Genomic DNA, 14,011 nt, shown 5'->3' on the forward strand with positions numbered 1-14,011 from the left:
CATCCAAATCGAGTCCCCCGGCTCGCAGTCCCATCAGAGGCCTCAGCTTGAACACGTAAGTGTCTTTTAATGTCTCCAGAGTCTGAGGATTTTGACTTCTTTGCCATGTTTACCTCAAACTGCAAGTATGTAACTGGGTGTATCGAATCTCACCGGATTATAACATGAAAATAATAAAAAAACTAGCAAAGTTCGCAGAGCTCGTGTCTCACACGTCTGCTTCTCGCATGGTGTCATGTGAACCCCTATTTTCAGCAAATTTAACGTGTAAATATTTGTAAGAACATAAAAAGATTCAACAACTAAGACATAAACTGAACAAGTTTCACAGACTAACAGTGACTAACAGAAATGGAATAATGTGTCCCTGAACAAATGGGGGGTCAAAATTAAAAGTAACAGTCAGTATCTGGTGTGGCCACCAGCTGCATTAAGTACAGCAGTGCATCTCCTCCACATGGACTGCACCAGATTTGCCAGTTCTTGCTGTGAGATGTTACCCCACACTTCCACCAAGGCACTTGCAAGTTCCCGGACATTTCTGGGGGGATTGGCCCTTGCCCTCACCCTCCGATCCAACAGGTCCCAGACGTGCTCAATGGGATTGAGATCCGGGCTCTTCGCTGGCCATGGCAGAACACTGACATTCCTGTCTTGCAGGAAAACATGCACAGAACGAGCAGTATGGCTGGTGGCATTGTCATGCTGGAGGGTCATGTCAGGATGAGCCTGCAGGAAGGGTACCACATGAGGGAGGATGTCTTCCCTGTAACGCACAGCTTTGAGATTGCCTGCAATGACAACAAGCGCAGTCCGATGATGCTGTGACACACTGCCCCAGACCATGACGGACCCTCCACCTCCAAATCGATCCCGCTCCAGATTACAGGCCTCGGTGTAACGCTCATTCCTTCGATGATAAATGCAAGTCCGACCATCACCCCTGGTGAGACAAAACCGCGAGGCTCGTCAGTGAAGAGCACTTTGCCAGAAGATGGGTTTGTGCCCATAGGCGATATTGTTGCCGGTGATGTCTGGTAAGGACCTGCCTTACAACAGGCCTACAAGCCCTCAGTCCAGCCTCTCTCAGCCTATTGCGGACAGTCTGAGCACTGATGGAGGGATTGTGCGTTCCTGGTGTAACTCGGGCAGTTGTTGTTGCCATCCTGTACCTGTCCTGCAGGTGTGATATTCGGATGTACCAATCCTGTGCAGGTGTTGTTACACGTGGTCTGCCACTGTGAGGATGAACAGCTGTCCTTCCTGTCTCCCTATAGTGCTGTCTTAGGCGTCTCACAGTACGGACATTGCAATTTATTGCCCTGGCCACATCTGCAGTCCTAATGCCTCCATGCAGCATGCCTAAGGCACGTTCACGCAGATGAGCAGGGACCCTGGGCATATTTATTTTGGTGTTTTTCAGAGTCAGTAGAAAGGTCTCTTTAGTGTCCTAAGCTTTTATAACTGTGACCTTAAAGTCTGTAATTTGTTAGCGTCTTAAGGACCGTTCCACTGGTGCATGTTCATTAATTGTTTATGGTTCATTGAACAAGCATGGAAAAAAATTGTTTAAACCCTTTACAATAAAGATCTGTAAAGTTATTTGGATTTTCACAAAATTATCTTTAAAATACAGTGTCCTGAAAAAGGGACATTTCTATTTTTGCTGAGTTTAGTGAGAGAATTATTTATTTCAGCTTTTATTTCTTTCATCACATTGTAAACACAAGACGTTTACATCCACTTTGTTAGTATTTGGTAGCATTGCCTTTAAATTGTTTAACTTGAGTCAAACATTTTGGGTAGCCTTCCACAAGCTTCTCACAATAAGTTGCTGGAAATTTGGCCCATTCCTCCAGACAAAACTGGTGAAACTGAGTCAGGTTTGTAGGCCACCTTGCTCACACACACTTTTTCAGTTCTGACCACAAATGTTCTATCAGACTGAGGTCAGGGCTTTGTGATGGCCACTCCAATACCTTGACTTTGTTGTCCTTCCACCATTTTGCCACAACTTTGGAGGTATGCTTGGGGTAATTGTTTTTTTTTCTTCCCCAAATCGATATGTTAAGGATATGTTAGCACTTGAACTAAAGGTGCATATTTCATTTGTACTTTGTCGATCAAATGGCTGCAAAGTTATTAAATTTTTTTTTAGTTGTAGTGCCTCCTATGGGCAGAATTGAACGAAAATCTGCGTGCATCCTCAACTTGGCCTGTTGATTATGTGTACCGAGTTTTGTTTCGTTTGGACATTGCCTTGAGTAGATATTGATCAATTAATCAAAGTGCATTCAAACTAAGGAATTGTATCGCTAATATCTTTTTATAACATTTTGTCAGGAGGGTCTGTATATGATGTATACAAATTTCCATGCGAATCAGACAAACGGCCTAGGAGGAGTTCGAAAAAGTAGGTTTTACAAAAAATTCTAAATGGTGGAGAATTTACGTTTATGGAGATATACGTTTTATAGGGCCTGACTCAAGGATTCAGAGGAAAAAAAACATTTTGATTCTAGCCCTTACGGTTGCGAAGACATGAGCAAAAACTTATAATGGAGGTGTGTGCTTACACCGAAGTGGTGGTGCGCATCTGGAACCATCCTGCCAAATTTGGGTTCTCTAGGACTTACAGTTTTTGCTATCCAGATACTTTTAGGGCAGAAAAATTATACTACGCAAAACCGGGAAATCAGTACAAATACATAGGGTTCCAGCAGCTTCGGTGCTTGGCCCCCTAATTATAGCCATTTCTAAAACTCCAACACACCAAAGAATCTGCATTTTCTTTATTTCCTGCTTTGTAATAAACACTAATATAATAAATACATAAATGTATTACAAATTGTTATATTAACTTTCATTGTATTGGATTCAGCATAGCGAAGTAAACATCTCACACATTTAATATGTTCTTTGTTGCAATGCTGACAATAGGTGTCATTTGTAGATTTTCCCAGGGCTAGAAATAAACTTTTGCACAGATGCAAAAAATGTTTACAAACATTTTTTAAATCGCAATTGCAAGAAAAACTTTCGCTCTATACAGTCCTGGCTAACTACCAAGTTCACATGCCTATAGCTTACACCGGCCCTGCCAAGATATGTGTAATGTTGACTTAGACTTTGGCCAAACAAGGCAGTTTGGGACAGCCTTTGCTATGTGCATGCCCCTGTGATGCCTAAAAATTTTTGCCTAGGTAGGTAGTTCAATGTTTTGGAACAGAGCTCTGCTGTTGGTGAATTTCTCAGGGTGTACGTATGAGTGTGAATGACCAGAAGTTAGATGTGTGCGCATTTGTGCACCAGAGGGGGAGGAACACATGCCACAGCCAGAGGTGCAGCAGCAAACCAAGACAGCCATGAAACAACATCAGGCAGTCAGAGGGGTCAGGAGGTTAAATGTGCAGGGATACAGGCTGGGTGGGGATAGTAACCTGCAGGGGGACCAGTGTCAGCAGCAGCAGCCCGTATTGAGGCTGAGCTTTCTGGGCCGGAGGTCACAGGTACAGAGGGGGTTGTGCGTCGGCCCTGTCCCGGGGGGTCAGACAAGAGAAGCAGTCTCTGCAAACGTCTACACACTAAACTTACCGGCAGCCTGTGAGGACCATATTCTGACATGGTGGGACAGAGAGAGAAAGAGAGATAGAGGGAGAACAGGATAAGGGGGGAGGGGATTGATGGGAAAGGTGACAGAACAGAAGTAAATCATAGATGAGGAAGACTGATGGGTAAAAGTGCAAATTAAAGACTGAAGCTGTTGGCTGGGTGATGTCAGACATGACTGCAAGGTTTCATCACCCTCCACAAAAAAAACTGTTTCACATCTCCAAACCCTAGTGTATAGAAATCACGTTTACACATGATCTATGGGCATGGGCAGAAACACACACAAACGCACACAATCAATGAGCGTGTTTACATGCACACTCTTTCACCGATTCTGCTTAACAAGCCGACAATGTGTGTGGTCATGTAAACACATTAAATGTCTTTCCTTTGTAGGTGAAAGGTCATAAACGGCGTAAGAATAAACCAATCGAAACGGGTAGATTTTTGCCAATTATGCCGATTTCGAGCTGTTCTTACCGGCTTATTCAATGTACACACGTGTTGTGCGCATGCCTCTACACAGTTTGATGTCAAAAGCGGAGAATATCACAATTATTTCAACTGTCATGTAAATGCGGATTTCTTGCTTTGTCGGATTTTTTAAATAAGATGATTTTTGGGAGTAATAAGCATATAAGTTTGCATGTAAACGGACTCAATACCATCTTATAATCAATATTCTGGGTTTTTTTATATCTGAAAAAGACAGTTGGCATATGCCTGCATTAATCAGAATTTTGGATCTTGTAAATGCCTTATTCAGAATATCCACCGATATAAAATAACTTTCATTTATACAGTATATCTGCGCATATCTATACAAAATAAATTCTTGGTGCAACGTGATGCAGTCAATTGTTTAACTCAAGCTATCAAAGGAGTGAAAGAAATGAACATAAATCAATATCTCATTCCCCTCATTTTGCATTTCATTGCATTATTGTATACTGTTGTCAAGGACATTACAGAGCTGATTAAATTTAGGTGCATAAAATGAACTAAAGAGGAACTGAAATAAATGGTAAGAGCAAAAATCTTCAGTATTTCCAGATGAAAATCGCCGGAAAAGAACGTGCATTTCTTTTATACAGAATAATCTGATTAACATGTATACAGTAATAATCCAATAGATGTGGAGCATGTAAAACCCTTTTTTTCTGAATTAACCCGAATATGGACCTTAATCTGAAAATTATGTGCATGTAAACTTGGTCAAGATTGATTCTTCATATATTAATACAACCTGAAAAAGTAACTTCTGAGAATTGTGTCATCCTTACCAGATAAAGCTGCTTCTCTCGACAGGGTGGGTGTGGCTGACGGAGTAGGCATGGCTGATGGAGTGGGTGTAACCTCATCCTGGCTCTTCTGCTCTATTTCTGGGGAGGAGAGGATAGAGGAGGAGGCAGCGCTCCCCATAGAGTAGGAGCTGGAGGGGGGAGGAGCTGTCACAGTGGAGGAGGAGCCTGAGGAAGAGGAGGAGGAGGCAGATTTGGGGAGAGGCTCTGCAGATGCAGCAGGAGCAGAGGGAGGATCAGGGGCGGGTGTCTCCACTTCCATCGCTCCTTCAGCTGACACCTCAGTGGGCCCCTGAGCCTGTGTGCGTGTCTCTGAGGTCGCAAAAGGCCCTTCGGGTTGAGCTGCTGTACCTGGAGACAAATCATCAGACCTCAAGCTTCAAGCTGTATTTTTGTGCCACAAGAAAATCAGGTTTCTAAACAGGTTTCCAAAAAAGTCCCCCCTTCTGCCATTGTTGAAAAAAAACAGCTACTGTAGTTCTGCCCCCATACCCCAAACCACAGGTTGAGCCAATGTTGATAAGTTGGACCATTAAAACAAAAAAGCAATATTTTGATAGTACCATAGAGCCACAGTGCTTACACTCTGAGGAAATGAACCTATGAATGGTTTATAGTTGTTTCTACGTAATAACCTGGGATAGAAGAAAGCACTTAAACATTGAGAAAATTTACATGCTTCAGTGAGGCCCTTTTATATGACTTGGGTTCTATATACTGCTTAACAGAAGCGTCATGCATCGCTTTGACCTCCACATGAGAAGTGTTGCAGATAGCCTGATGAAAGGCCAATTTTATTATGTTTTTGCTAGGAAGCAAAAAAGCAGGAAGTGCGCACAGTACACAATGAAATCATGTAAAGTTTAGAACAGAAAGGAAGTCTTGCCGATTGTTTTGATACATCGCAAAAAGAACAAAAATTGACTTGTTGAACGTGCATTCCCAAAACTTTATTGTCTCAGGAAAATTTTAAGAATCTAAAAAGAAATTACGAGGCAATCAACATCTATTTATGAAGTTAAAGTGTTTTTAAATATTTCTTGTGATTTCACACATTATTTTGCCGTATGTACAAAGTTGGTCCTGCAAATACAGACACTGCATATGTCATGTGAATTATCAGGTAAATACTGGCTGGACTTTGAAAAGGCAGCGACAAATGGGTCAAAGTTGAAATTGTTTGAGCTTTTGAACAGCGCAAAACAACATTTGACGCAAAAGCTGTCGCTTTATCAATATATTCAATGTAGTGGGCAATATTGACTTGAGTCATGTGAAATGGTGTTTAACAGAGATCTGAGTTATACCTCTGGGTCGTGTTTGCGGACGTGCTCTGCTGCTCTGTGCCTCGCTGGCCTCCTCGAACCAGCGTGACAGCATGTCCGACATCCTCTGCATGAGCGACACATTTGGACTCTGCTCTCCTGCAAAGACAGCAAACAACTTCTTCATAATCAATATCACACCAAATTAAAAACCTCAAATGGTCTCACTCACAAAAACGAATACACTGGAATGAAATCAAGCAGTCTTCAGAATAAGCTCCTGTGAAAAGCTAACAAGCTCCCCTTAGACAGACTGAATCTTGTCGATATTCATAGTGAGAGGTACTGTGAGAGATTAAAGACTTACTGAGAGACACTGGAGGCTGATACTAAGGGCCTCTGATTAGTAAAAACATGGAGGAGAATGGCAGTGTTTATAGAGCAGTCAGATGGAGATAAAGTGGGTGTGCATATGAGTTGTGGTACGTCACGGAGAGCAGAGGAGCTACTTCACTGAGATATTATGCAGTAATGAAAAATGTATAAGAATAATAAATTATAAATTAAGATATCTCAAATGAAGAAACAACATTAAAGTCCAAACGATATTCAAAAGAATCACGGCCCATAACCACATCCTCCACAGTTTTAGCAATAATGTGTTGAGTTAATATGCGTTATTAATGAAAATGTTATATCCTTTCTTATATGCTAACTTATACGAGAACTTTCCTGACCAATGACTTAAAAAAAAAAATACATCTTTTATATGTTAAAAATGTATTTATTTTTATTTTTTTGATTATTTGTCTTCTTTATCTTATCTATACATTTTGGTTGGTTTATATGTATTTTTTTATTTTGTAATAATTTTTATTTATTTTTTTCCTTCACCTGTACTTGTCTTTATGACTCTATTCTAGTCACACATTGTTTGATCTTACTGAACATTTATATTAAAAAAAACGCTACAGTTTCAGCACCATTCGTGGACTTTTCAGATGGTCCCTTACCACACCCTCTACAGTTTTAGCACAATGTGTGGACTTTTCAGACGGTCCCTTACCCACCGTTGGCAAATGTTCCAACTTTTATCAATGTTAAATTAGCAATCCGGAACTATTTCACCGTGATGGCATCTGACCAGCTTAAATACGGGACGATCCCGTATTTTATGGGACGGTTGGCAACCCTACTATATGTGTGTTCCACCCATTTGTGCTGCTGAGTGAAAATATTTCTGTCACCAATAAGGCATGAGTGTGTGTTCTCATCTTACCATCACGTTCCCTCTCACTCTCGGGCCGAGCGCGTGGTCCTGTGTCCGACCAGTCCCCCCTCAGACGTAAACGTTTTACTGGGGGCTGCCTCAGCTGTGGGAACACACGTCAACAGGCTGTCAATCACTGTCAAAGCCTCTCAGAGGCCCTAAAAATAACACTGTTCACCCTCTGCCTTGCAATCAGGGCTTAACAAAAAGGATTTTTTTTTCTTCTGCTGGCCTGGTTGGGCCAGTGATTCAGATTGTACTGGCCCTGCCAACACTTCCACTGGTTCCAAAAAATAAATAAAAATAAAATAAAAGGAAAATTTTTTTAGCAACATATTGTCAATAAAAATGTAATAAATATTTAACATAAAATTTTCCTTACACACAAAAAAAAAAAAAAAAAAAAAAAAAACAACAGTCTGTGGACCAGTTCCCCTTCAGGTAATTACATTTTTAATTTCAGAAAGTTTTTTTTTTTTTTTTCAATGTTCAAAAATGTAAAAATCAGCAATTTCTCCTTTCTCTTTTGCTGCAAGGAAAATAAAATAGCAGGAAAACAAAAATAGAAAATGCTGGATATTTCGATGTATTATGCACATTACAACGAAAGTTGACGCCCACGTGCACTCCTTTTTGGGCCAAATTCAAGCACTTCCAGCAATCAGATGCCGCATATTTCATATTTCAGGTGAGAACTTAACAAATTGGCCTATTAGTCTAACCCTTTCAGACTCTGCATCCATTCCAATGGACATCACATTTCTCTGGTGTTGTTTAATAATTTGTCATTTGGTGTCATCCATACCACAAAGAATTAATAGATTAGATGCAGCCAAGTCAAACTACATCGTTACTGTTTTGACCAAAAATCTTCCTTTGAAATAAAGCTTGGTGACATGTGACAAGGCAAAAAATATTTCACATAATTCAGAACCAGTGTCTATTGTTAATGGACACCAGGAATCACTAAATCATTACCATAAACAGACCTTTTTTATTGTTTAACATTTATGGCTACATTTTTTTTTGTGTCCCTGGAACATCACAGGGGTCTTATAGGGTTAACGCTTACACTAGCAATTGTGCAAGTTTTATATTTGCTGAAGTGTAGCCAAATGAAAACGAGAGTGACAACTATCATGTGGATCTGTTTAGTGTGTGTGGACCATGACTTCTATTTTACCTGTCCTTTATTGTACCTATAAGCCTGTTATTTTAGCATTCTTATATTATACCCAGAGGCATCATGCCCATTCAAACTAAGGATGCATGTTTTATGAGCCAAGTGGATTTTGCATGGATTATTTGAACTTCCAAAAAAACTTATTTGTTACTTTGATAATTAAATTGAGTCAAAAGTTTTGCTATAGGCAGCATCCTGTTGGTGCTCAGGAGCTAGCGCTCACGGAGAAGGTCGACCAAGGGAAAGCGTGTTTTACTGATGTTATTAGCAGCCAATGCATCAACTTCTGTGCCGTTAACGTTTGCCAGCTATGTCTGATCTCTGTGGAACAGTCAATCAGTTTTATTTTCATAGTCTAATATATAGCTGTCTATATTTAAGTTTGATCGGTCGCTGATCATTTCCTTTGGTGCTGAAATGTATTTGACAGGTCTTGCGGCGTTTTTATACTCCCTTTTCTTCATGTTTAAAGAAAACAGCAGCTTATCATCAATAGCAGCTATTGTGCACTATGTGGCATTCACTATAGTCTATAGGGAATAGTGAACAAGTGTGCGAATTCAGGCACAGCAAATGTTTGCTCACCTATCTCATTTATTTAGGCTGAGTTCTATTTGTTATTAAACTATTTTATAGAGGAATAACACATCTATGGAAAGATCAAATAAGATTTATTTTTTTTAAGTTTCATTAGCAATCACTTAGCCTACTTTTAGGCTATAGCCAACAATATTTACAGTAATCACCTCATTCAGAGATACATGTCTTCATTAATTAGCATTGAAATTTACTTCATGCTCTATTTTTATCCTATTGTTATGTTTCATCATTACTTTGTATGAAAGTATACCACTTTAGGCTTCTTTTGCGTTATTGCATTTAAAGTGCCTTTTTCCTACGGTCACTTGTCACATCCTGTAAAGATGGTTAAAATAAAAACTGATGCACTAATTTTAAATGCTACTAATTACCAAATACAGTGGGGGCATGGTGAGTTGTGCGTGGATGCCTTGGAGAATAGCGTGAGCTTCCAGACGCACTAGGTCTCCGTGGTAACACGCTCAACAAGCCACGTGATAAAATGCGCAGATTGACTGTCTCAGACGTCGAGGCAACTGAGATTCGTCCTCCACCACACAGATTGCGGCGAGTCACTACGCCACCACGTGCACTTAGAGCACATTGGGCATTCCAAATTGGGGAGAAAGTGGGAGAAAATAATAACAAATTTTAAAAAAGAATGGACACTTTTACACATTTTATGGAGAAGATCAACCTCATTAATTTCAGTAAATGCAGAAAAATCTGTGTTGCATGTTTTGAAGTGACTCCCATACATCGAGGCCATATGATACAATGCAATTTTAAATCCAATAAATAAGACCACACACCACTAATGCCACAATGGGCATTACTTGAATCAGTAGTCACCACAGATCTGGTTGATCAAGTGTGCTTTTTTAAACTTCTCTCACATGCCACTTCGCTAACTGCCAAATTACTTTCATAGGGATTTTTAGGCAAGACCCAGTGACATACTAATAAATCTGCCACATCTATCTTCAAACCTTTCATTCATTTGAAGCATTGTTTTTCTGTACCACCCTTAGGGGCTGTTCAAACCGAACCTGTTGTGGCATCCTTTCACTCTGTTTTTCAATTGTTTTCCTATGTAGACAAGTGCTAAACGGATATCTTTGACTGCTGCTCCACGTTTCGCTTTTTCAGCATCTTGTGCAGGACTGACTCTTTTTTTTTTAGACACCGTGTCATGTTAAAGAGAACTTCAACTGTTAAAAAATGCATATCAAGGTCCGCTTTCCACTCTTTCCTTCATACTGCATCTAGCTTTTTAGGGCAATGACACATTCAGTGTGAACAGCCCCTTTCTCTTCCTTTGACCTAATGACATCTTTAAGTGCTGACAAAGATGGGCGCATGAAACACTCAAGAATGAAGCATTACAGGGTCCGTTTTTGTATGTTATTTAAATAGGCAATATTATACAATACTATTTGGGTATTTTATGGGGATTTATTTGTTTAATTTGTCTTCTTTATTATTATTTTTTTATATATTTATTTTGATCACAGTATCTGATCATCAAACCTCTCTCACACTGACCCCAGGCCATTAGACCACCCTTATTGTTGAGCCCTGTTGAGCTCTGGCAACGGGCAGATCTCATAATGCTAAAGGAAGGTTTAGTTCCCCTACTCTGCAAAGTGCAATGGCATTGGCATCATGTATTTAAAGGATGTTGATAGGATAAACTATTGAGACCACCTCGCCATGTGCCTCATTCTCAAACTTTTTCCAGCCCACAGACAGTCAGGACACTCTATTCTGGGTGCAAATGTGCATTAAGAAGACAAGCACTGACTCTAATTTAGCCACATTAGACCAAACAAAGCACATCAGAGAAAGGGTTTAATTTAAAAATATAATAATAAATACTGCAGCTTGTATCTACTTTACACAGAGGGATAAATTGAGCTATTCTTTTTTTAACTTAGTTAGGAAGCTGGAGAGGACAAATGCAGACTATCAAGGGGCTTGTGATATAATGCAAAGTTGCATTTCTGTTTTGTAAAACCAAACACACTGCGGTCCTCAGACTGGCTCTGTTAAAAGACCATTGCAATGCAGTTACAGTATACAAGTTACAAATCAGAGAAGAAATCATTTACTCATCCTTCTGCCATCCCAGATGTGTATCTGGGTCATCTGCTGAACTCAAATGAAGATTTTTAGATGAATTTCTCAGCTCTTTTGGTCCATACAATGCAAGTGAATGGGTGCCAACGTTTTAAAGCTCAAGAAATCACATAAATCAGCATAAAAGTAATCCATAAGACTCCAGTAATTAAATCAATGACTTCAGAAGTGATTTGATAGGTGTGGGTGCAAAACAGGTCAATTTTTAAATCCTTTTTTACTATAAATTCTCCTCCCTGCTCAGTTAATCTCCACTTTAACTTTCACATTCTTCTTCTTGTGTTTTTGTTGATTCACATTCTTCATGCATATCGCCCCCTACTGAGCAGGGAGAATAATTTCTAGCAAAAAAGGATTTAAATATTGATCTGTTTCTCACCCACACCAATCATATCACTTCTGAAGATTTGGATTAACCCACTGGAGTAGTATGGGCTATCGATGTCAATTTTCAGACATTTTCATAATCGATCGTCGTGAAAATTAATGATCAATTAATCGATTAATCATTAATGAAATGAATTATTCAGCATGCAAGCACCCTCTAGCGGTGGATGACTGTATAGACACCCTTATCAAAGTCTGCTGGCATGGTTACTAATCGCATTTGTCCTGAAATTAATTAATCGACAACCGATAAGGTTTAACGATCAAATTATTAACGACGATTAATTGATTAATCATTAACATACCTAGCATGGATTACTTTATGATGCCTTGACTTTTTGGAGCTTCAAAAGTTTGCCACCAATTCACTTGCATTGTATGGACCTACAGAGCTGAAATATTCTTCTAAAATCATAATTTGTGTTCTGCAGAGGAAAGAAAGTCAAACACATCTGGGTTGGCATGAGGGCGAGTAAATGAAGAGAGAATTTAAATTTTTTGGTGAACTATCCCTTTAAATTACATTTTATTCCTCACACAAAGCAACCATATGTCTTCAGAAGACTTGGAATATAGTGCATGAGTCATATGGACTACCTACAGCATGTGGTATTTTTAAGATGCTTGTTTTCCTTTTTGGAACCAACCATGGTGTCATAAGTCTCTATGAACTGTTGTTGTATGGTAAAGATCTATGTGAAAATCCTTCTAAATTTCTCCTTTTTGTTCTGAGGAAAATATAACAGCATGCAGGTTTAGAACAGCATGAAAATGAGTAAATAACAACAGATTTTTTTGTTGTTGGGTGAAATAACCCCAAAAATATTACCTTGCACGAGCACCACGTTCGGTCACAAACAAACAGTACGGCAAAATCTTGGTGGTGCAGCAAAGATTTATAAAAGTCAGCAGGAGATTCTTTACTCTCGCTGGCAATCACTCCACCATATGTGTCTATTTCTGTCTCATCAGTGAAGCTGTGCATGTATCTGCACCTCTATTTGGAAAGGAATGTGATTGCGGGGGATCCGGACACAGCTGATCACACCGTGCGACAGCTGAAGGGACCGGAGCAGTGACCCCGCACATTTCACCCCCTACTATCCCAACAAAACAGAGCAGCAGTCTATAGACTGGCGGTTTAGATTAAGGAGACACTCGATTAGACCCGTGCCAAAGCATTTGATTATTTTACCAATTTAGACCCACTCTTTCACCCCTTAATATGCAATTAACTCTCTTTATAAATTGGTTTACTTTATTACAGTATTATTGATTACAATCGAATCAAAGAACAGATCTGAAACAGGGACTTTCAGAAACTTTTATTTGAAATTTGTCGCCATTCAACAGCAGTCAAAAAAGTGTTTTTGAGTGCACCTTTTTTTAGGAGTTAAAATTTTTTTTAACTCCTAAAGAAATTAATAGTAAATTTTAAATATATGTATAAAATCATGAGTACTCACATGAGATGAGGACACCAGTTATATCAGTAACCTTATAACAGCTGTTTTATTTTGCATGGAGGGGGTCCCCTCATCGGGGCTGCCATGTTAGAATCACATGACCAGCCAAATACTACTCACTTTATCTCAGTAAACCGTTATTTGACACTTTCACTCATTGATTAGACACTTCCACTCATGGATTAATAATCACGGCTGACTGTGAATCGTAAATTCTGTCTATAAAAAAAGCCATTTGAAACTGAAAACTATTGATTTGAATGATGTTGCATCCACACCACTAGGTGTCACTGTAAATCTAAGATGACACAAACAAAAAAAAATGACTGAGTGCACCTTTAAATGGATGACAAGTGTTAAGCGTACATGACAACTCCTTAAATACCAATGAAAAAGCATCCCAATTGGATACCTGATAAAGTTTGTTGAGAGAATGCAGTGTGCAGTGCTGTAATGGGTGGCTACTTTGAATAAGCTAAAATATAAGAGGTTTAATTTGTTCGTTTTTTTATCATTACATTATTCTCATATTTGCATTAGTGTTATTTCATAGTTTTGGTGTCTTTATTATTATTTAAAAATGTGGATAGGCTAACTGGTTTAAAAACAACAAAAAACCTAGCTATATTAGTTTACATAACTTGCATAAAAAGTAGTTGACATTTGAATAGTAGTATATATTTTGCATAGCTCTGAGTAACTCTGCCTGCAATGAAATCCCATCAGTTCAAAATCCAACTCCACATATTAAACATCTAAAACGTTTTGATTGGCTTTGATTGTGCATTATGTGACAAACACAAAGCTTG

General features: G+C 39.2%; 1 protein-coding gene across 8 annotated transcripts in view; it reads right to left on the reverse strand.

The window, feature by feature from the left end:
• The window catches only part of LOC127448539 (DDB1- and CUL4-associated factor 6-like), a 51,315-nt gene that overhangs the window by 19,209 nt on the left and 18,095 nt on the right, over positions 1-14,011 (reverse strand). For 6 of the 8 annotated variants that reach the window (XM_051711165.1, XM_051711166.1, XM_051711163.1 and 3 more), the window contains exons 8-11: positions 7,458-7,551; positions 6,221-6,337; positions 4,896-5,264; positions 3,441-3,617 (exon numbers count right to left, since the gene is read on the reverse strand). In XM_051711165.1, coding sequence (XP_051567125.1) covers positions 3,441-3,617; positions 4,896-5,264; positions 6,221-6,337; positions 7,458-7,551 — 757 coding nt within the window. The remainder of the gene's footprint in view (positions 1-3,440; positions 3,618-4,895; positions 5,265-6,220; positions 6,338-7,457; positions 7,552-14,011) is intronic. The other 2 variants (XM_051711168.1, XM_051711167.1) reach the window with 1 other exon arrangement.

This window comes from Myxocyprinus asiaticus, chromosome 11 (assembly GCF_019703515.2).
Source record: "Myxocyprinus asiaticus isolate MX2 ecotype Aquarium Trade chromosome 11, UBuf_Myxa_2, whole genome shotgun sequence".
Taxonomy (NCBI): domain Eukaryota; kingdom Metazoa; phylum Chordata; class Actinopteri; order Cypriniformes; family Catostomidae; genus Myxocyprinus; species Myxocyprinus asiaticus.